General features: G+C 36.5%; 1 protein-coding gene across 1 annotated transcript in view; it reads left to right on the plus strand.

Moving 5' to 3' along the window:
• Window positions 1-22,713, plus strand: part of LOC134485889 (uncharacterized) — a 227,338-nt gene extending 204,625 nt beyond the window's left edge. The window contains exons 3-4 of the mRNA XM_087636826.1: window positions 9,097-9,169; window positions 22,171-22,713. Coding sequence (XP_087492952.1) covers window positions 9,097-9,169; window positions 22,171-22,309 — 212 coding nt within the window. The 3' untranslated portion in view covers window positions 22,310-22,713. The remainder of the gene's footprint in view (window positions 1-9,096; window positions 9,170-22,170) is intronic.
• Window positions 22,714-24,311: the final 1,598 nt, after the last annotated feature.

Genomic DNA, 24,311 nt, shown 5'->3' on the forward strand with positions numbered 1-24,311 from the left:
CCACCTCCCCATCCTGACATTCCCCTACACTGGGGGTCCAACCTTGGCAGGACCAAGGGCTTCTTCTTCCATTGTTGTCCAACAAGGCTATCCTCTGCTACCTATGCAGCTGGCGCCATGGGTCTGTCCATGTGTAGTCTTTAGTGGTTTAGTCCTGAGAGCACTGGGTGGAAGGACCCACTTCAGCTCTTTCAATCCTTTCTCTAATTCCTCCAATAGGGACCCCATTCTCAGTTCCATGGTTTGCTGCTCACACCCAACTCTGTATTTGTCATGCTCTGGCTGAGCTCTCAGAAGACAGCTACGTCAGGCTCCTGTCAGCATGAACTTCTTGGCTTCATCAATATTGTCTAGTTTTGGTAGCTGTATACATATATATGTATATGTATATGTATATGTATATATATATGTGTGTGTGTGTGTGTGTGTGTGTGTGTGTGTGTATGCTGGGGTGGGGCAGGCTCTTAATGGCCCTTCCATCAGTCTCTCTCCAAACTTTGTCTTCATAGCCCTTCCTATGAATACTTTTGTTCCCCCTTTTAAGGACTGAAGCATCCACACTCTGGTCATCCTTCTTCTTGACCTTCATGTGGTCTGTGGATTGTATATACCTATGGTCCCTTGATCTTTGACAAAGAAGCTAAAACAATCAAGTTGAAAAAAGATACCATTTTCAACATATGGTGCTGGTTCAACTGGATGTCAGCATGTAGAAGAATGAAAATTGACCCATTCTTATAGCCTTGTACAAAGCTTAAGTTCAAGTGGATCAAGGACCTTCGCATTAAACCAGATATATTCAAACTAATAGAAGAATATTGGGGAAGAGCATTGAACACATGATACCTGGGAAATTTTCCTGAACAATACACCAATGGTTTATGCTCTAAGATCAAGAATCGATAAATGGGATCTCATAAAACTGCAAAGCTTCTGTAAGGCAAAGAACACTGTCATTAGGACAAAACAGCAAGCAACAAATTGTGAAAAGATCTTTACCAATCCTATATCTGATAGAGGGCTAATATCCATTATATACAAAGAATTCAATAAATTAGATTCCACAGAACCAAATAACCCTACTAAAATGGGATACAGAGCTAAACAAAGCATTCTCAGCCAAGGAATATCAAATGGTGAAGAAGAACCTAAAGAAATGTTCAACATCCTTACCCATCAGGGAAGTACAAATCAAAACAACCCTGAACTTTCACCCCTCACCAGTCACAATGGCTAAGATCAAACACTCAGGTGACAGCAGATGCTGGTGAGGATGTGGAGAAAGCGGAAAACTCCTCCGTTTTTGGTGGGATTGCAAACTTGTACAATCACTCTGGAAATTAGCCTGGATGTTTCTCAAAAATTGGAAATTGCACTACCTGAGGACCCTGCTATACCACTTCTGGGCTTATACCCAATTGATGCTCCAACATACTACAAAGACACATGCTCCTCTATGTTCATAGCAGCCTTATTTATAATAGTCAGAAGCTGGAAAGAACCCAGATGCCCTCCAACAGAGGAATGGATACAGAAAGTGTGGTACATCTACACAATGGAGTACTACTCAGCTATCAAAAACAAGGACATCACGAAATTCATAGGTAAATGGATAGAACTAGAAAATATCATCCTGAGTGAGGTAACCCAATCCCTCTCTCTCTCTCTCTCTCTCTCTCTCTCTCTCTCTCACACACACACACACACACACACACACACACACACACACACACAAACCCCACATAGTATGCACTCAGTGATAAATGGATATTAGCCCCAAAGCTGGAATTACCCAAGATTCAGTCCCTTTTCATTCCTGATTTTGTTAATTTGGATACTATTTTTGTGCCCTGTAGTTGTTTGGCTAAGGGTGTTTCTATCATGCTTTTCTCAAAGAATCAGCTCTTGATTTTGTTGATTCATTGTTCATATTTGATTGATTTTATCCCTGTGTTTGACTATTTCCTGCCCTCCACTCCTCGTGTGTGTACTTACTTTGGTTCTAGAGTATTCAGGCATGCTGTTAAGTTGCTACTATAGGATCATTCAAATTTCTTTATGATGGCACTGAGTGCTATTAATTTTCCTCTTAAGACAGCTTTCATTTGACTCAGAAGTTTGGGAATGTTGTTCTTTCATTTTCATTAAATTCTAAACAGTCTTTAATTTATTTATTTCTTCCTTAACTGAGAGTCACACAATTTCCGTGAGTATGTGGATTTTCTGTTATTTTTGTTTTTATTGAAGTCCATCATTAGTTTGTCGTGATCAGATAGAATGAATGGAATTGTTTCAATCTTCTTTTATCTCTTGAGACTTGTTTTGTTCTCCATTATTTGGTTATTTTTGGAGAAGTTCCAAATGAAGTACTGAGAAGCAGGTATATTCTTTTGCTTTGGGGTAAAATGTTGTACAGATATCTGTTAAGTCCATTTGGTTCATCACTTATATTAGTCTCAGTCTCGCTGTTTAGTTTCTGTTTCAATGACATATTCAGTCATGAGATTGGGGTGTTGAAGTCTCCTACTATTATTGTGTGACGTTCAATGTGAGCTTTAGTAAAGTTTCTTTTAAGAATTTTGATACCCTCCATTTGGGGCACAAATGTTCAGAATTGAGACTTCTTCGTGGTGGAATTTTCCTTTGATGAAAATATGAAATGACCCTCCCCATCTCTTTTGGCAACTTTTGTTTGTAAGTCTATCTTACTGAATATTAGAATGGCAATTACAGCTTGTCTCTTTGAACCATTTGTGTGGACAAAATTTTTCTAGCCCTTTTCTTTGAGGTAGTATCTGTCTTTTCCAAGGGGGTGTGTTTCTTGTATCCAGCAAAATGCTGTTTCCTGTTCACATACCAAGTCTGTTAGACTATGTCTTTTTATTGGAAAATTAAATCCATTGATGTTGAAAGACATTAAAGACTAATGCTTATTAGTTCCTGTTATTTTTGTGGTTGAAGGTGGTATTATATGTGTGTGGTTCCCTTCTTTTGGATTTGTTGTAAGATGATTAATTTCTTGTGTTTTCTTGGGTGTAGCCATCTCTCCTTTTGGTAGAATTTTCCTTCTGTTATCCTTTGTAGGACTAGAAAATATTGTTTAAATATGGTATTGCCATCAAATATCTTGGGTTCACCATTTATGGTGATTCAGAGTTTTGCTGGTTATTGTAGCCTGGGGTGGCATTTATGTTCTCTTAGGGTCTGCATGACACCTGTCTAAGATCTTCTGGCTTTTAGTGTCTCTCTTGAAATATCCTGCATAATTCTGATGGTCTACCTTTATATGTCACTTGGCCTTTTTTCTTTATGGCTTTTAATATTTTTCTTTGTTCTGTACATTGTGTTTTAATTATTATATGACTGGAGGATTTTCTGTTCTGGTCCAATCTATTTGTTGTTCTGTGGGCTTCTTTGGGTTAGTGAAGATTTCCTCTATGATTTTGTTGAAAATGTTTTCTGGCCCTTTATATTGTTAATCTTCATTTTCTTCTATTTCTGTTATTCTTTTTTTTTCTTTTTTTTTCGGAGCTGGGGACCAAACCCAGGGCCTTGTGCTCGCTAGGCAAGCGCTCTACCGCTGAGCTAAATCCCCAACCCCTATTTCTGTTATTCTTAACTTTGGTCTTTTCATTGTTTCATGAATTTCCTGGATGTTTTGGGTTAGGAGCTTCTTACATTTGTTTACATTTGTTCTTACATTTTCTTTGGCTGAGGTGTCAATATCTTCTATACCTGATATTCTATCTTTGATCTTTTGTGTTCTGTTCATGATGCTTACATGTAGCTCCTGATTCTTTTTTTAAGTTTGCTCATTTCCAGGATTGCCTCCAGTTTTGATTTGTTTATTGTTTCTCTTTGCCTGTTTAGACCTTGCATCATTTTGTTCAATTCATTCACTTGCTTGGTTATATTTTCCTGTATTTCTTTAAGGGACTTATTTTTTTCCTCTTTAAGGCCTTCTATCCGTTTGCCTATGTTTTACTGTATTTCTCTAAGAGAGTTATTTATATCCTTCTGAAAGGCCTCTATCATCTTTATGAGGTAAGATTTTGGGTCAGAATCTTGCTTTTCAGTTGTGTTAGGGTATCCAGGGCTTGCGATAACGGGAAAAGTGGGTTGTGATTGTGTCAGATTCCATTGGCTTCTGTAGCTTATGTTCTTGTGCTTTCCTCTCATTATCTGGCTATCTCTAGTGTTAACTGGCCTAGTTGTCTCTGACTTCAGCTGGCCACCTTGGAGGCAGGTAGAACTTTGTGACCTGGGTTAGAACAGTCCTTCTGGGAGGCAGGCAGTGCTTTCTCTGGTTGGTGTTGGGGGAGTTCCTGTATCCCTTTTTAAAGCAGGCCTTCTCTGTCCCTGGTTAGCTAAGTCTTCCTGTGTTCCTGGTTAGGGCAGACCTCTTGTGTTCCTGGTTAGAGCAAACCCCTTGGAAGACAGTCAGGCTTTGTGATCTCAGGGAAGGCTCTGCCCTAGTCACAGATGTAAGTGCAGAGTGAATGGATTATGTGGCTCAGACAGAGAAGGATAGATCCCATGTATGCTGGGTTCTCTGTGGGTCCTAGCTTGTATGGCCCTTGGGATGGGTGTCTCACCTGTATGCCTTGTTACATCAGACATTTTAGAAGACAGATAGGCTGCAGGGTGTGGAAGGAGTGCAGCACATCAATCTGTCTTCAGTAGAGGCGCAGACTGGAAGCTTTCCTCTTTTTCTAATGCCTTATAAACATCTATGCATTTCTTAGTGGATTCAAAGTAGGAACTTAACATTTTAAGTCTCAACACCTTGCTAACTGTCTTTGTAACTGTTTTGCAGTCATTGTTCAGTATTTTCACACTTTTGACTTCTGCACTTACTGCACCACTTCCTACATAAGCATTTTCTATCGCCTCTACCCACACCCACACACATACTCACATACCTCTTTTGGCTAAGACTACTTTTTAGGTTCTTACTAAGCTTGCTTGCTTTCTTTCTTTCCTTCTTTCTTGCTTTTTTTCTTTCTTTCTTTTTTCTTTTAAATGTTTCTGATCTATTTCTTTGATGGCTTCTGCTTGCTTGGCCTGAGAACATGGAGTTTGCCGTTCCTAGTCTTCTCAACAGGCTATGCTGAGTGAAATCATCCATTACCAGAATTGCAGCTCCCACTAATGTGCTGATGAGCCTGGAATCTAAATGGATCAGACAAAGGAAAGTTGAACTGTTTTAAGAAGAAAAGGTGGACACTTTAGGCAGATAATTTCAGGCAGATTATGAAAGCACACTCAATATATTTGATTACAAAGTTGATTTATAGGCGCTACCTATTAAAGAAGAAAATTAACCTAAGGCAGTAAATTTAGAGGATGAAGAAGATAATGGAATTACTGAAATTAAGATCAAAGAGTCAATGTGCTAGAGCTCAGAGATGGTCCCTCTCCCAAAGAAGACACAGACTCTTATTGCCTGCCCAACAGCATTCGGGCACACAATACTAAAAGCATGCAAGAAAGAACTGATCAGGGAGTCAAACTTTATGGGAATTTTGATGCCATTATAAACATTAGGACTTCTGAATCACTTATAAGTTTTATTGTTGCAGTATCAAAGATTCAAGGTGAGAGGAATAGGCAGATAAGACATCTAAGCATGATGCTCCAATATGTTCTCACACATTTACAAGAATGTTTGAACTGAGATGCTGAAAGGATATGCTGAACACACCCAGGGAGCTGTGTGTGCATGTGTGTACTGGAGGCTCTATCATGCAACAAAATGGAGTTCTCCTACGGGGACTTACAAGGGCTGCTGGAGTGGGTCCACATAAAGTACTGTATTAACTTTCACATTTCAAACATAAAGGGAAAAGAGATGCTCATTGATAAAACAAATTGTCTGAAGCCAAGGCAAATGTTTACTTACAGCCTGGTTTTAGAATTCAGATTACTGTCTGGCAAGCCATCGTAGCTGGCAGCCTCTAAAAAATGTGACAAGATTAGAGAAATTTAAGAAAGTTTTTGTGTTTGAAAATGACTATAATAGTGCTTTGTCCAAACTAAGTAAGCATCATTTATTAAACAAGACCATAATTTTCAGACGCTGCTGTAAGATTTCAAGAGCAGCTGACAAGTGTTTCACGTTCTCCTTACCATCTCACTTCCTGGAGTTTGTTCAGTGGTTTTGCCCTCAGAAACAATTCACTCTTAGTTCTCTGAATTTAGAGTTGAGCTGCACAGAAAAATCATTCATCACACACAAATAAACAGTCAAATTATTGTTTTGGAAACAACGATAGTCTTGGGAAAGAACTGGAATGCATTTGCTCTTTAAACACTGCTATGTCCTTACAGCAGAGGTCCTAGCTGGGAAGACTCCTTGGGCTTTGGTCTAGGTAACCCCTAGTTTCTTCCTATGTGAAAAACTATATAATCTTTCCAGTGGGCTTATTCTTCTCAAAATTTTCTTTGTCATAGTTGTTTTATTAACTTAGAGATATAAAGAAGTATTGTAAATTGAATAAAAATTCATTTCACACAAGAGGTTTATTTTCAGTGAGATTTTGTAATGAAGTCAATCTGCGAATTATATCTACTCCACCAGAAGCAGTCCATGCAGACACTGGAGACTGATCTTTGGATGATATTTCATTTTATAATCTGACATGGATTTTATCCTTAGAATATTTGAGCCCCCAAAACAAATTCCTAAACATGTATGAAAATGTTAAATGGCATCTAAATATTTATATATCAGCATGGACTTAATCATATTACGTCCCCTCTATACTCAGCTGGCCCCTAAAATAAGAATATGTCTGTCTGGAGAAAAAGCAAATAACAATATATGACATTTATATTGTTATCACCAGACCTAAGTTGACCAACATGTAGGAACTCCGAAGAGAAATTTACTATAATTTGATAAAATATATTTATAATTTTTGTTTGATAATATGCTGGCTAGTTGTATGTCAACCTGACACATGCTGAAGTCATTTGAGAGGAAGGAACCCAAAGTGAGAAGATGCTTCTACAAGATTGGGCTGACTGTAAACCTATAGAGCACTTTCTTAATTAGTGCTTGATGGGGAGAGGTTCTACCCCATCCTGGTTGGTACCTCCCTGGGCTGATGGTCCTGGGTTCTATAAAAAAGCTGTCTGAGCTAGTCATGAGCAGAAAGCAAGTAAGCAGCACCCCTCCTTGGCCTCTGTATCAGCTCTTGCTTTCTGGTGTCTGTCCTGACTTGTTTCAGTGATGAGTAGTGATGCAAAGTATAAGAGAAACATATCTTTTTCTTCATCAGATTGCCTTTGGTCATAGCGCTTCATCTCTCTCTGACTGTATTCCTCACTAAAATGTCATGTGTAGTGATAACAAGAAATCATCAGCTTCTTAATATGATGTTTTTAGTGTTGGCTATTTTATTGTTGTGACCAAATATCTGAAAGACACACTTGAAATGAAAAGAAACTTCCTATTGGTGTGATAAAATATTCAACATTAGGTACTGAAAGTCTGGGAGCAACAAGAACCTAGACAGTCCTGCCGTACCTGCAGTAAGGAAGCAGTGGGAGAAGACAGGAGCTCTGGAAGTTTTTTGTCTTTCTGTTCAGGACACATGAAATAGTGTCACAATACTTAAGACCACTGAAGGAGAAATCCTTCAGAAGAACTATCTGTACATTGTACAGTGAATTCAAAGAATGCAGTTTTTGAGTTATCATCCATTCATGGACGGTTTTTCAGTGACACAGCTGCCTCCAATCCATGCTATTGTAAGTAACTTCAATTCCTTCATCAGCTAGAATGGGAAAAAGTGTTTCCTTGTTCTTACATAGATGTCAAATATGGGTCAGTAGTCATTGGTTCATGTCTTCTAGAATGTCACAAAACATATGGCGAACTCAGAGATACAAAAGAAACAGGTTTTATGAGTAACATACAAGGTATTATATACACAAGATCTTAGTTACATTTTGTTATAGTCTTATGATGTAAGTTTTACCCCATTGTTATCAAATATGAACCTCAGCTTATACCTACTTGAAGTGTTATATGTCATATAATGTGTGCATGTATATATATGTATGTGTATGTATACATACAAATATATATTTATACATATATATATATATATATATTCTGCTTAAGAACAATGTTCTGATTAGTTGCTATAGTCTGAATGTAATTTTATTTTTCTTTTGGATTTGCACTGGAAACTACTCCATGGGCTCTCCTTACAGTCTTAGGAGTTTGCAAACTTATGTTACATTTAACTTAAAGATATTTTGCATTTTTAGGTATTACAAAATTCTTCCAAAGGTTACCTTGAATAATCTTGTTTTGTTTTATTTTTCTGGAATTTTCTGTTCTACTCTCCTTACTAGGTATCCAGTTGTTCCAAAGACACAGATGCTGGAATGGGGTGTGTGTTGGAGGGAAAGGTCATATCTTTCTTAAAAGTTCTAGCAATTCATCTGACATAGGTTCTAATGGCAAGCTTCCAAATCCTGGTTGATACATGAGTATCACTTTCTGGCTGACTCCTTAAAATTTCACCTCTTCTTCTACAAGGCATATTTCCAGAATCTTCCTATGCCATTGTTCTTTTGGCTGAGATCCCTAAAGTCTGAGTGGTCCATTAGGCATGAAGAAGTTGAGGCATGTCTAACTTGGCAAACCAGAATACACTTAATGTAAGCCTAATACATAGGGTATCCTGCTGTCTCACCTTGCTAATCAGTTTAAACCTGTTCTAATACTCCGCATTTTCTAGGTGAGAAAAAGCATCACTGTGTATTGGTATTTCCCTGGAACACATGTCACCTGTGTAGTAAAATGCTAATATCTCTTTATCAACACATAGTATTTATGCTAATACTTAACAATTTTCTGCTTTTTATTAAAGGAGAATACCATACCCCCACAAGTCTGATAACTTTACCTTAAACCTTCTTATAAACAAGTTTTTGTTTTTTTGGTTGGTTTTTCTTTTGTTTTAGTTTTTGTTTCTTTTTTAATGTAGTTATGTCTTGGGGTCAGTTAATAGATTATTTTTGTTGCCTTAAGGTATTTCCCACTGGTAGATATTAAACATCTTTTTTTTTCAAATACAGGGAGCATCTATCATCTGTTTATCTTTTCAGAGTGTGTGACAGTGTACTTCTGTGGATATACATGTGTGCACAGGTATGTAGATACAAGAGAAAATTTTTAGTTATTCCTCAGAAGTCATCAACAACTTTTTTCACATAGAATCTCTAATTGGCCTGAAATTTCTGAGATAGTCTAGGCTGGCTAGCCTGGGAGCCCCAAAGATTGTTAGGTATCCATTCCCTAACCTTGGGATTACAGGGGTAGACTGGGATCTGGCACTTTTAAATGTGAATTTTGAAGGATCAAACTCAGGTCTTTCATGTTTGCAAGGCAACCATCTATTGCCTCGGCTTGTGTACTAGTCATGGTTTACAGAATTAAATTAATTTATTGTAATAAATCATATATATAATTATATAATATATCATATACAATTATATCACACTCATATATAATTTATTAAAATGACTTTCAAGCAGTGGTCCAGCTGATCCACAAAATGGCCATCTTAAATGAAAAGTTCAAGAATCCATAAGTTGCGAGGTTCATGAGGTTGGTTGTCTTATCTGGTCTGCAGTATATGCTAGAATCCTGAAGAAGGAGGCTCTAATGCCAGTAAAAGAATGGGCCTACTAGCAAGGTCAGAGTAAGCAGGCAGAGAAAAATTCTCCCCTCTTCCATGTCCTTATAAAGGCTTCTAGCAGAAGGCACAGCACAGATTAGATCTGGATGAAAGTTCTGGATTAAAGGTGTGCCTTTCCTACCTCAAAGATCAGTCTTAGAAGTAGATATTTCTACTTGTGAAATCCCTCTTAGGTGTGTCCTACATTTTTTGTTTCAGTTAATCAAGTTGACAGCTACGAATTGCTACCGCAAAGCTATTGGTTAGTGAAGCTCTATAAAGCCTCAAACACTGCGAGACTTTGCCAATGCTCTGGCATCATCTTAGAACTAGGTGGTAAGACATTTTGTTGAAGACACTTAACATTTGAGTCATAAAACACATAGTGGTATATTAGTTTTGGTAAATATGCACATATTTACATATTTACATATCACAGTATGTATGTATTGTATGAAATATATTATATTATAAATATATAATACAAGTATATAAAATTTAGAAATATAGCTATAAATTTTACTTTTCCTAAAAACAATTCTGACAACTAACTTCAAGAAGACTGAACTGACTGGCATTCTCTCACAATCTGGACTAATTTAGAAATTTTGTGTGACAGTAATATATAAATGTATGAACTCAGTGAATTTCAGCATAACTTTCTCTACCTCTGTTATGTTTTCTGCTACAATATAACATTAAATTGCATATAGAGACTACCAGAATGTCATTATTTTCAAGCTCAGTAATATTTTAACTCACTGTTGTAAGCAAGTACTAACCACATTATCCTGCTTTCTTTGCAACATTTTCACTAGTTGCTCAACTGAAAGCATTCTACAAAGAACCGCTAATTGCAAAATGGTGTGGGTTTCATTACTATACTTAGTACTATATGGTTGTCTGAACTTGGTAAATAGTTAACTTCCTTTCAACTCAGACTTCCTGATATGAAAGCCTCTTAGTAATTAATCTTTATAGCCACCAAAGGTTAACCATGCAAAGACTGCTTAGATCAACCATTTCAATGATGCACCGAGATTCTTCTAAATAGCCATCTGAGCTATTCACTAGAAAATAGCCCTTAATGGATAATATGTCTGGACAGGCCATTATCCAGGATGGGTTGCTTTGATTCCAGTAAAGTGAAGTGCTAATCTAAGCAGTTAGTTTTTGTAAGGCTTTAGAGACCAAAGTGCACAAAACAAAAATCTAATAAATATCAACATTAAGTATTTAGTTTGTTAAACTGATGGCATCAATTTAATGTGTGTGTTTGCAAATTGATCACCTCAAGTTATTCCTAAAATATATTCATATGTAAAGGGTAAAACAAAACCTCTCAAAGCACTGTATTCATGGGCTTGAGGATAAATCCCTCCACGGCATAGTGACATGGACCTTCAGTGACGCGGTATCTGCCTACCTACTGTTCTTTTGCCAGTCCCTAACTCACACTCTCTCTTTAGCTTGTTCTTACACAGAAACAGAACATTAGTTTGAAGCCTCCAGTTCTTAAAATTCTCCCTTGTCTATTGTCCATCATCTGAGGGGTTGGTCCAGTTGTTCCAGTGCTTGTATTGGTCTGAGGAGTATTTGGAGCTTAGCCAGGATATCATGGATTGATGGGGTTGGGGTGAGCTATGTAGAATATCCAATGACAGAGCCTTGCTTACCCATGTATTTAGTGGTTTACCTTGAAATACACAAATGACTCTCATCTGTGATCACTAACGCTCATTTGGCATCTTACCTGTGAGGTCTTTTCACCTGGTCTCTTGAACATGGTACGTCATTTTACTCAGCTTTCTTATTCAGCTTCCCAAGGATTCCAAAATATATGTGTCCAACTAGAACAGAGAACCATCTTTCCCAGTTAGCCTGAAGGGACATGTAACATTGCTTCTGGTGCTCTTATTCCTTAGAATGGAGTCACCTCCAATAAGCTACATCTGATTGGTATCTTCTGGTATCAGAATGTGTGGGTACATTTTCCAGCTACTAGATGTGCATAGCAAGTAACTGTCATCTCTTAAAATGTACTCAAGTGCTCATATGCATTGTGGAGCTCTTGTACCCACTACTCATTACCTCCTTTTGATTTAATTATTTGTTCCTTTTTGATTCTGCTGTGGATATACATTATGATATTGCTAGTAATTATGATATTGTATAGTAATGTATACTTATTTAAGTTTGTGTGACTTGTGAGAATCCAAGATTTGCAAGAATGTTGTTTATTTCCATATCTCATACTTTAATTCTACACTATAAAAATATTTATTAATTACATAATGAATGCACTGGATACAGTGATTCTTAATAAATACAAAAGTATAGAAGGATCTTTAAATTTGTCAGAAAAAATTATTCATTAAAGACTTACTTTTGAAAGTGGTGATGCCTTGATATTTCTTCCAATGCTCCCAGCATTTGGCTTATAGTTTTGGAAAAATAGTAATTTGCTTGTTTACTATTAGGAAAAATATAGTGAAAATTTCAAATTTATTTTTTTTCTTGATAGAATCCATTGATAATGAGGTAATATTTTCTACTGTGTGTGATAAACCTTTTGGCGTTGAGACACAGTACTTTTTAGAAAGCTCACATTCAAGATCTATACAATATACTTATAAAAATAAGATATTTTGAAGTTTTATATAGATTTATGATTTGTATTGTGATGCAATTGTAGCTGTATGAACCATAGGCTGCGGATGGTTTCCTCCTTGTACATAAAGTAGGCACTGGAAAAATTTAAATCACAATCCTCTTTTAGAATTCCAGTCCATCTTAATCATGTAGCTTTTCGAGGTCTAATGATGAGAACCATCAAATGTTCATAAAAGTCTAGTACAATAATTGAAGACAGAACTTTTCCAAGAAAAGTTTAAGAAGTGATAGATTTGCAAGATAGAACAGTTAACTTCCTGGCAATTGTGTGATGTATGATAAGCAAAAATTAAGCAATGCACTTCTATTTGCTTAAGATTTATATGTGTGTCTTTTGGGATTGTTGGCCACTGAAGTAGACAGCATTAATCTTTGCCATCTTGATTTTATCTCCAATATAAAAGCTAGTATCTAAAGGTGCTATAACTCTCGCCCAAACTATTTGGAGAAGAATTATTTATATTTAATTTCCCCAAGTGCCACGTTTTCACTTGCTATGTATTTGTGTATCAATATTAGCACTTTAGATGTTGAGAAATTTTATAAGCTGTAGAATTTACTGGAATATTTTGGACAGTCAAGATCTCTGCAACTCAGAATTAAGTTTTCACAGGGAAAGGATTTTTTTTTCTTTAAAACCAGAATAGCAAGGCTCACACTTGGCTCAGTGCCATGACAAACTTCTTTATTTAATATCATGTTGCAGTCATTCTCTTTGCATATGTTAGCAAGAAAGGGGATAAATGCAAGTGAGCCTGGTACATTGCCACAAACAGGCAGAGCATCCATGTGCTTGAGTATCATTTATTTCCAAGAACACTTGAAGACATTTGGTGTTAAGTTATGTCACCTTAAAATCATAATGAGTTTAGGAGAAAAAAACTGTCATTACAAAAAATATACCTGGTTATCTGTTAGTACATACTTGAAGTTTTGGTAAGATAAAAGCTAAATCATCTGGGGTATTACATGTTTGTCTCAGATGAAGTCTAAAATATTGAATACTATAGTTGCCCAGCAATTTATTAAGGACAGCATACAATAATGACATTCATGAAAATCTAGTGATAAGTAGCAGCTCCATGACTTCACAAAAACCTGCACTGGGGTCTTTTTTCCCAAATATTTTGTTCTTCAAATGTTATATGACAAAAATTTCTGTGCTTGCTTTCTACCATTTCCGTTTTTGTGTTTGAATTTGGGAATTAGCTATAATGATTTTCGGATACTTTGATTCATAATTTATTGCTTAATTACATTGTAATATTTATGAAGTGTTAAACAAAGCCAAAATTTCATAATCCAGGTCTCTGAAGTGTTGGCTGTCACATACACCCCACCTAAATGACAAAAGTTTTCTAGTTTCAACTCTTTAATAGACATGACTCCTTCCTTAATCTTTTCCAACACAAAAATATATACCTCACTGTGATAAAGAAAACATACACACACATGCACACACACACACACACACACACACACACACACACACACACACAAACACACACAACCTACGGAGGCTGCTTCTGAGACATAGTTTCAGCCAGGAGCTAAATTCCAAGTGTTTTTTCTATTGTTTATATAAATAAATGATCTAATTCATCTGCCTAGCTTATTCCCAGTCTTCTGCCCATCTTATCACCATGTCCTAGTCCCCGACTTGTCTTGAGATGCCCTGTTCTACCAAAGGCCACTCTGAGCAAAACAAGTCCAGTTAGGTAGTTCACTCTCACATGGTCCTCCCCTAACCTTTCAGTGTCCCTCCACTAACTCTACAATCTATTCCAATCCCCACTTCCTCTGCGTCACTCACCAGTGATATGGGAAAGGGAGACAGCCTTAGTACCTTAACCCATGTCTGTGATTCCTGTTCTGTATGCTGAAAGGGAGCATACACATGGAGGTTGAGTGGCCTGACATGCTCTATGTTAGTGAGTGATCTAAGAAGAAAATATTCAGGACCATTTTAAAAAACATGGAAATTATGTAATTTCAAGGAATCATAAAGGATTGTAATTTTTTAACAGCTGATGATTAATCAGATTGCAGGGGTATTGGGTATAAAGTCAAATGAGTTTTAGTAGAAGTGATTATGTTGATGACAATTTTTTTAAGGAAAAAAATCAATTCAATCTCTTCATGCATGAAATTGAATATATTTGGATTTTTGATTGGTTCAAATACTCCTCCTGCAGCAAGTTTAATACTTGTAAAGAGCAGATAATACAGTGTTGAAGAATGTGAAACTTAGAAGAACTACGGTTTGAGACCTCTGTAATCACTCAAGACTAACCCAGTAAACATGTTGTCACCCTGTATACATTCATGACTTTTGTATCAATTACAATTTTACAATATTAAAAATCTAATATTAGAAATAATTGATTTTTTTATCTGATAATATTTTGACCTCATATATTAAACTGTTGATGGGCTCTTGATATAGATATTTAGATGGAAGACGTGTAAATGTGTAGATTGTTCTAGTAAGTGGCAAAAAATTACATAGGTAGATCAGGAGAAACAGGGAAGCAAATCATGAGAAAACTAATAAGAGTTAGATAATCTGCCTCAGTGGTGAGCTTGTGTGGGAAAAAAGAGGCATCACGTTCTCTTTGGCTAATCAAGAGTACATAAAGCTGAAGGATACATACATTTATAGATAAGGAGTTAGGAGTGATGGTGACCTTGCCAGTTCACTTACATTCTCAAACAAGATAGGAAGAAAGGAAGGCTGACAGACATTCCCTGTGTCATGAGTCAAGGAGAATCAGTGAAATAGTTAAGTGCTTCAAGACCTTTTAAAGACCATGACAAAAACCAATCAATCAAACAAACAAACAGGAAAAAAACAAATAAAAAATATGGGTGTCTTGATCACTATAGAAGTAGGCAATTCTTGTTTATAAAACTGAGAGTCTGAGGAGCTGATGTCTGTATTCAGTTATTCAATATGTCCAGTTAACACGCTCAGCAAGTCATTTTAATAGATTTTATGTCATAGAAATGGAGAATTGAATTAAAGAAACTCCAGATACCCCTTCAAATATAAATACATTTTATTTAGTTTAAAACTGTTTAATATGTAGTTCTAAGTTGGACTTGAACTTGCTATGTAACTGATAATAATCTTGAAATACTGGACCTTTTAACTCCATGCCCTTGAGATCTAGGATTGGCATTATTTATCATTATGTCTGGATACTCTTTAACTTTGATAAACGTAAATAAAACTATAATCTTCAGAACATATATCTACAAACCTGTGTCTTGCTTTGACCATCTGGGTGCAAGAGACTTAAAGTATAACTTCAGATTTGCGGCAGAATTTTTATTTATTTCCAAAAATATTTAAACATTCTTATTTTGAGTGAAAAAGTTCTAGATGTTATATGAGGAAGAAAGATGCTTTGAATGGATTTGCATCCTTCAGGGAATGTACAAACTACTGAAAGACTAGATATCCATCTTTGAAATGTTGAAACTATAAAAGCAAAGACACAAGAAGACAATAACCATTCCAGGATGGAGTAGTACAGCGTAGATAATCTTTGTTCCCAGGCTGTTTGTTAATTGCCTGAGACATTTGCTGTTAATTGGCCAGGACATTTTCCAGTTCAGTTCATGTGATATGCCTCTAGTTCCCTCTTGTCTACTAAATTGTTGCTGTGGTAGCCTGGAGAGATTCTAAAAGTAGTCTAGAAGACTGCAGAAATGGTACATTCCTGCAGAGGGAATTGGTTTGGGTATGAACCCGTGAGCAGTTTGATGCCATTTAGCTTATGTTGCATGTGATCCATGAGCTAACTAAACTCTTGCCATCAGAGCTGAGGCTGCTGTATAGGGTAAAGGAACCGAGGAATCAGAGAAAAATATTCTATTAGAATAAACATTAACTCATAATTAGCATCTCTTAAATTCAGTGGAATTCAAAAATCCTTCCATCTCTCCTCTTTCCTCTGTTTTCCCCTGTGCCTCTCTTTATTTGCTCATCTAGTCTATAATGTTATTCCAATTTTGTTGCATCCTGTGATGGATGATAATGATGTAAAGATAAATGTCTCACGAATTTTTCACAGAATTTGTCATCATGGGAAGGATATTTAAAGAATCAGGAATAATAGATGATAGTAACTCTTTAGTTTTTACTCAATGAAGAGGCAAAGGGTTTAGTATATGAAAGCATTAATTATATGTTAGGTTCCTAAAAGGTAATGTATTAGCTCATATATTCTCTCTCTCTCTCTCTCTCTCTCTCTCTCTCTCTCTCTCTCTCTCTCTCTCTCCTTTTCTCTCTACATATGCATACATTTACTTGCTAGGGAGAAGTTTCTGCACATGTAGAATTTTAAGACAATAAAAGGACTACACAAGATGAGACATGAAGATCTGAATATATCATCTCTACATGGTAAGGGGTATTGAGCCTTTGTCCTACCTCTGTTATTTACTTAGTGAACATGAATTATTCCTCTTCTCTCATGTGCAGTCCTTTTGCTTTCTTCAAATAACAGTTTTGTCAGGGAGAAAATGTCTCCATAAATCCAGAGACGCCTCTCAGATTTTGTTTTAATCTGCCTGAGTTACTAACAGGAAAAATAATTGAAATAATTGAAACTTTCTTCCGTAGAAGGGTGTGTGTGTGTGTGTGTGTGTGTGTAAATCTTTCACTTTACTAATCAGGCTGCTGCTGATGGCAGGGGGCATCATTAGGGGAGGTGACAGTGGTTTTAAAGTACTGGACAGTACAAAAAAGAGTGAAAGCTATGATCTAGCCAGTGCAGTCAGAAACAGTCTTGAGGTTCATAGTATGTTATTCTGAAAAGAATGAAAGCCAATTAGAGCATTTAAGGAAGAGAGAGGCACATTGATACCTGTGTCTTACAACTACCGTGATTTATCATATTTCATGGTGCTCAATAAAGAATTTGGTTTTATGCAAAACAGGTGTAATCCTTGATCTAGATGATAATCTATGTCCAATTTAGTAGGATGGGATTTTGTCTTTTTGTTTTTTGGAAAGACTGGTTCACTAGATCCAAAGGGTAATAGCCATACCAGATAAGTTCAGAATATGGAGTGACTTCATTAGAAGAATTTTTTTACCTATTTTGGGCTTTTATTCCTGTGGTATCAGTCAATCTTGAGTTTGCAATCAGCCAAATATAAATCATTTATCAAAAATGCCTATTCTGAGGAGCTAAAATCTAAAAGGACAGCATGCTAAGGAATGCTTGAGTTCCTATAGAAGGGTATATTCCGTGCACAATCTATCACTCATCAATGTCAGAAAAACCATGAATCCTGGATCTGGGAAGAGGACCATGAGAAATCATGTTTGAAACTTTTGTAAAACTCTGCCCAGTGTATGTCTCTCTGGCTGGTTTTAATTTGTAATCATTCTCTTTTTAATAATGAGTATATTCCATATAGCACTCTCTCTCTCTCTCTCTCTCTCTCTCTCTCTCTCTCTCTCTCTCTCTCCCTCTCTCTCTCTCTCTCTCTCTCTCTCTCTCTCTCTCTCTCTCTCTCTCTCTCTCTCTCTCTCTCTGTGTGTGTGTGTGTGTGTGTGTGTGTGTGTGTGTTACTGAACCTGAGTGAGTTTTGTGATTGCCTCTTCTCAATATATAGTTAGTGCCCAAAGTGAATGCAATTTGGGGAATCTGTGTCTGCTAAGCTTACAGTTGAGACTTATTGTATATGTTTGAAAGCTTGTCTGTGATGGTTTACACATACTTGGATCATAGACTGGCACTATTAGGGGCTGTTGCTTTACTGGAGTGGATATGTCACTGTGACTGTGGGCTTTAATGCATTCATCATAACTGGAGGCTAGCCTTTTGCTGCAATAGAGGAGTGTTCCTCTTTCTCCACATCCTTGCCAGCATCTGCTGTCGCCTGAGTTTTGATCTTAGCCATTCTGACTGTTGTGAGGTGGAAGCTCAGGGTTGTTTTGATTTGCATTTCCCTGATGACTAAGGATGTTGAACATTTCTTTAGGTGCTTCTCAGCCATTCAATAATCCTCAGCTGAGAATGCTTTTTTTTTTTCCGGATCTGGGGACCAAACCCAGGGCCTTGCGCTTGCTAGGCAATAGCTCTACCACTGAGCTAAATCCCCAACCCCGAGAGAATGCTTTGTTTAGCTCTGTACCTCATTTTTAAGTAGGGTTATTTGACTCTCTGGAGTCTAACTTCTTGTTCTCTTTGTATATTTTGGATATTAGCCCTCTGTCAGATGTAGGATTGGTAAAGATCTTTTCCCAAACTGTTGATGGCTGTTTTGTCCTAATGACGGTGTCCTTTGCCTTACAGAAGCTTTTCAGTTTTATGAGGTCCCATTTGTCCATTCTTGATCTTAGATCATAAACCATTGTTGTTTTGTTCAGGAAATTTCCCCCAGGTCCCATATGCATGAAGCTCTTTCCCACTTTTTCTTAGTTTGAGTGTATCTGATTTGATGTGCAGGTCCTTGATCCACTTGGACTTAAGCTTTGTACAGTGTGATAAGAATGTATAGATTTGCATTCTTCTACATGCTGACTTCCAGTTGAACCAGCACCATGTGTTAAAAAGGCTACCTTTTTCCCACTGGATGGTTTTAGCTTCTTTGTCAAAGATCAAGTGACCATAGATGTGTGGGTTAATTTCTGGGTCCTCAGTTCTATTCCATTGATCTACCTGCCTGTCTCTAATGAACAGGCTTTCCTATCTCATTATCGTAACCAGAATCACAACGCCCCATCCCCTGAATTCCCAGGTGATTCTAGATTTTTTCAAATATTTGATATTAACCATCACAGGCCTCAAATGCATTATTACTGTCATCTGTGTGGGAAAAGGAAAATGGAATATACACACAACCAAGTCACTGCTTAGGAAGAGATTTGAGGAATGATGACAACTATGAGAAGTTAGGAACAAGAAAAGAAAACTCTATCTAGAGTGCTCACAGACAGCATGACTTTACTGACATACTGACCTTGGGTTTTTGTTGTAAGCTGTCCTTTTGTATGGTTTTGTTATGGTGGAATTAGGAAACTAACAAGGCTGAGTTCAAAAAACAAGAGAAGAGGAAGTGCTTAAGGTTTACTGTCTTGTGAGAGGAGAGTATATTATGGAAAGAAGATACTGTAAGGTGGTCAATACTCGAGCAGAGAGAGGCTCAAAGATTTGTTTCAATGGTGATTCTAAATCCCATCAAGTTGGCAATACAGATAAGCTATCACAGGACTAAATGTCACTTTCTAGGCAGTGGTGAGAATAGAAATAAGGATAAAGGAATAAAATCCATAAGTGACAATAATGAATAATTCATTACTCTTCTCTAAGAAGTTTAGGAGGTTCATGGGGATAATTAGTATAATACTTTAAAAGAGGGAATGCTTATGCATATGTAAATTGATTGCTGAGTGGACTTACTAATTCACTCAACCTTCTTCTCTAGTTCTTCTTTCAAGTGGGTAATGTGTATGAGCAATTTTGATGGACTTTCTTGACTCCTGACTTCTGCTGTCAGCAGTAGAGTCCAGAAGATGAAGAATCATTGATAACTTAGGTAGAGATAGTTAATTGCATCTTTTATGCTGGGGTAGTGAATCTTCCACAGTTATAGGTTAGCTTTGCCTAAGTTCTCCCAATAGGATATACCTGGTAAATTTAAAGCAATAGCTGTCATTATGGGTTCTTATATTTACCCTTCATTATTTCCCTTTCAGACTTATGGGTAGATATAAGAGAGTACCATCTACTTTTGTTGGTTTCTCTTTGCTTTGTTTATATTCAATATGTAATGTTTTATTAATTATTCTGTGTTACTACATCTACATTTGTCACCAATTATAAAGACCTCAATATACAAAGCAGCTTCTATACTTGGTATGGGTAAATTGAACCTGTGTTGTTGATAATACCTTATTTCAAATAAATTTTAATTTATAGGTAGATATATCACAAAATGGCCACAGTAATTTTCAAGAACATCAGTCAGTATCCCATTTTTATTTACCCAAATTCTCCAGGAACTTACTGTTGCAGGAATCAGTTGGCCTCTCCGAAGGTATTCCTTGGGAGCTCTCTGTCCTCGGTTCCTGTATATTCTCTATAGTCATGGAGGCAGACCTTGTCTTGGGCCTCGTAACTGTTTCCCCTGCTACATCTATGTTTAATGTTTAGATTTACTGGAAAACTCTTCTACAGATATCATACTGAAATGCCTTCTCTTTTCATCACAGTCTCTGATCATTTACCATAGATCACTCTGATGACTACATCTCTTTACAGTAGCATATTTGCCCCACAATTATCTGTCTTCATGTCAACTTTATTCTTATGCATAGTCTAATGCTATAAAAATCTTATACTTGAATAGAGTTTCTTTGACAGATACTCTTGATCTCTTTCATTTCCTGTTCCAACAGAATGCCAAGAGTAGAAAAGATCATGCAGTATGTCGCCAGCAATACTTTTGAGTGAATAAACAGAACATTTATTTTGAATTAATTTTCTGTTGAAATAAGTTCTTGTAACATTGATAAAGCAATGTTTAATCATACATCAATTATTCCATCTATCACTTGTCAATCTAGCTATTTCTCATATATATATCATATATATGTATATACACATGCTTATACATATGTATGATATACATGTATATGATGTAATATACATATATTCATATATATGCAAATATGTGCATCATATACACATGATACACATGTATACATACCATGTATGTATGTATGTATATATTTACATCATAAACACACACACACACACACACACACACACACACACGCAGACTGTGTAAACCAGGTGTGTTATTGGGAAATGAAGTGCTACTCCGTTTTATTCTAAAATGCCAATTTGGAGCACTTACATTGAGGTTTCCATGAACATGCACTTCAGCTTGACACATATAGCTTCAGCTGCTTTGCTCATGATGATGCAACCATGTTGTCCTTAGCTGATAAAAAGAGAATAGCAGAAATAATATGGCAGCACCATTTCTGAGGATGCAAACCTTACCCAATGGGAAACAATTTAGGATTAACCATTTCAAAGTACAGTCTAGCCTATGGCTTTCCTACTCTCTCTATATTTTCATCCTATGCCTTCCATAACTTAAATTTGTCTTGAAATGCTTTGGCTTTTCCAACACCCCAAAGAATCCCACCCACAAGGGACCTAAACATGTGTTAACTCCATCCAAACATCTGGTTCCTCGGGAAGCCTTTTCACCATAAAGTCCAATGTATTAAAACTACAGTTTCTAAATTAGTGCAGATTCCAGAAAAGAATATCTTCATTTTCAGCTAACATATACTCTATGTATGAATTGTTCATGCTATACATGACTCATCTTTTCTCTTCCAGTATAGTTATTCCTTAGATGAAAGAAAACAAAAATATTCACCATAAACTAAAGAGATGAAAATTTGCCCACCATCTCTTCATTTGAGTATAATACACCAAACAACCACTAAGTATTAGTAGAGGGTCTGCCTAAGACTCCGTCCAAATCATCACTCATGTGGATGTGTGTGTTTGTGTGTGCAAGACGGTGAGAGTAGAATGATGTGTTGCTATTCTGGGTTTAGTAGCAATGCTTATTGCTTGTATTTGATGTGCATGCGGTGTCATGTTTTTAGTTAGGGTTTAATCTGCTAATGAACAGCATATGATTGTAGATCATTTCCAGTTTTGAATTGCTCACCCCCACACTTTTCTGCATTTTGAGTTGCTTTCTCTTTTCTTCCTCAGAGTCTCACTTAAAAAAAATTGTCCCTCTATTTTAGAAATTGCATCTACTCCTCTCTGAAGTGGAAATTTCTGGTTTCTGTGAAGACTCAGTTGTGTCAAGTGATGTTTTTCTGGAAGCTGTCTTGGGCGAAGATGTTTATGCTGAAGCAGACACATGGAAGGATGTTTTGCTGAGAAGAGACATGTGGTGTTTCCCTCAAAGCAGCCTGGAAAAAAAGGCATGTGATGTTTTGCTAAAGCAGATACTTGAGAGAACACATGATATTTGGAACTGGTATAAATATAACCCATCAGACAGTGGATGATGCTCTGTGGTATTGGTATGCCTTACCGTTCTTTGCTGATAATCATTTGTCATGACTTCATAAAGAGAAATGTACCAAAGAACTCCCAGTGATATTCCAGCAGCTTCTTGCCTTTTCTGTAGACTCAGGTCTGTTGGCAGAGTCTTGTAGTTTGTTCTAGAACCAACTGCCCTTGATGATTCATGAATGGTGTTTGTGAGTTGATCGAGCTACTGATGATTTGTGTGAACTTAAACTGATAATATCCTGACAATAAAGATTGCATTGACTCCAAGGAACTATTTCTTTACAGTTCCACATCTTCTTTTGCCCTATTAACTTTTCCTTTCCATTACCTCTGGTGCGTGGTGGACTAGAAGGGAGGTTAAAGCATTTAAGTACTCTAATTAAAAACAGGTTTTGAAAAATCAAAGCCTACATCTCTCTTATGGGTTTCATTATAAACCTTAATTCCTGATCAGCTGTATTTTATGTTAATAAGTAACCAAACAAAGATAAAAACATATATCTCTATGTGCATGAATTCAATTAGTGTGAAAATGGATTGAGACTATTACACACAACTAGGAATTTTGACTGTAGGATTTAAAATGTATGATATGCTGGTGTTTTACTTGGTACTGAGTTGTGTAAAGAAACAACTAACAATGAGTGGATAAATGACTTGATAAATGGATAACTGAAATAAGGTACAGCATACCTTCTGAAATACAATTTTTGTCTCAAAATTATATATAATAGATATATGTCATATTAAATTTATCTTTTTGTTATTTATGGAGTTTATATTATATTGACATAATTCCTTCCTTTCTTTTTCTCCCTGTAAGTTCTCCCATAGACACTTATTTATTTATTCCCTTATCTTCTCCTAAGACTTTCCATATACACTTCCTTGAACTCTTTCAAATGTATGACGTCTTTATATGGCATTGTTGTTAGATATATGTATACATATATAAATATATTTATATATAAATATCATGATTATACAGATATATGTCTAAAATATGTATATTAGTACATGGAACAATATACACTTATATTCTGAAATACAAAAATATCTCAATCTGTATAATGTTATTTGTGTGTATGTTTTCAGAACTGGTCATAATATAATCAACACGTTGGTATGCCCTTCCCTGGGGAAGGCCACCTCTCCTGGTCCCACCTTTACTCCTTTGTCTATAGTTCTTTGTTCAGGGTTGAAGCTTCATGGGCTTTTCCTACACTTGAACATTTTGATTGGTGCAGTCTTTTTTCGGCTTAGATTGGTCAGTCCAGTCATGTGGTTAAGACTTTGCTCGTATAAGTTTTGACATTAGGGGACACAATCTCACAGAATTCTCACTGTATACAGATGAGCTAATTTGAGTCCATGATCATTCTGTCTTTCTAATACTCAAGAAATTACAGGTGTATTATGTCACTCCTGACCTGTGAGAAAATGTTTACTGAAGTTTAAATATGTGTAGACAATTACACACATAAGAGCATGACACTGGGACTTGGCATCTAAAGATTCCTTTATACCGTCTTTTAGTTAATATAAACTTAAATGCATGTAATTACAGTTTATCAAGTTCATTCTGTTGTTTTGCATATAAAGGTTTTACTAGGTCATTTTATGGCCATATCCTATCTATATTATTAAATCATGTCTAAACATCGGATCTACTGTTGGTAGACATTGGTGTTGTACTGGCTGGTTTTGTATGTCAACTTGACACAAGCCAGAATTATCACAGAGAAAGGAGCCTCTCTTGAAGAAATACCTCCATGAGATCCAGCCATAAGGCATTTTCTCAATTAGTGATTAAAGATGGGAAATCTCACTGTGGGTGGTGATATCCCCCAGCTGGTAGTCCTAG

Source organism: Rattus norvegicus, chromosome 2 (assembly GCF_021556685.1).
Source record: "Rattus norvegicus strain SHRSP/BbbUtx chromosome 2, alternate assembly SHRSP_T2T, whole genome shotgun sequence".
In the NCBI taxonomy this organism is placed as follows: domain Eukaryota; kingdom Metazoa; phylum Chordata; class Mammalia; order Rodentia; family Muridae; genus Rattus; species Rattus norvegicus.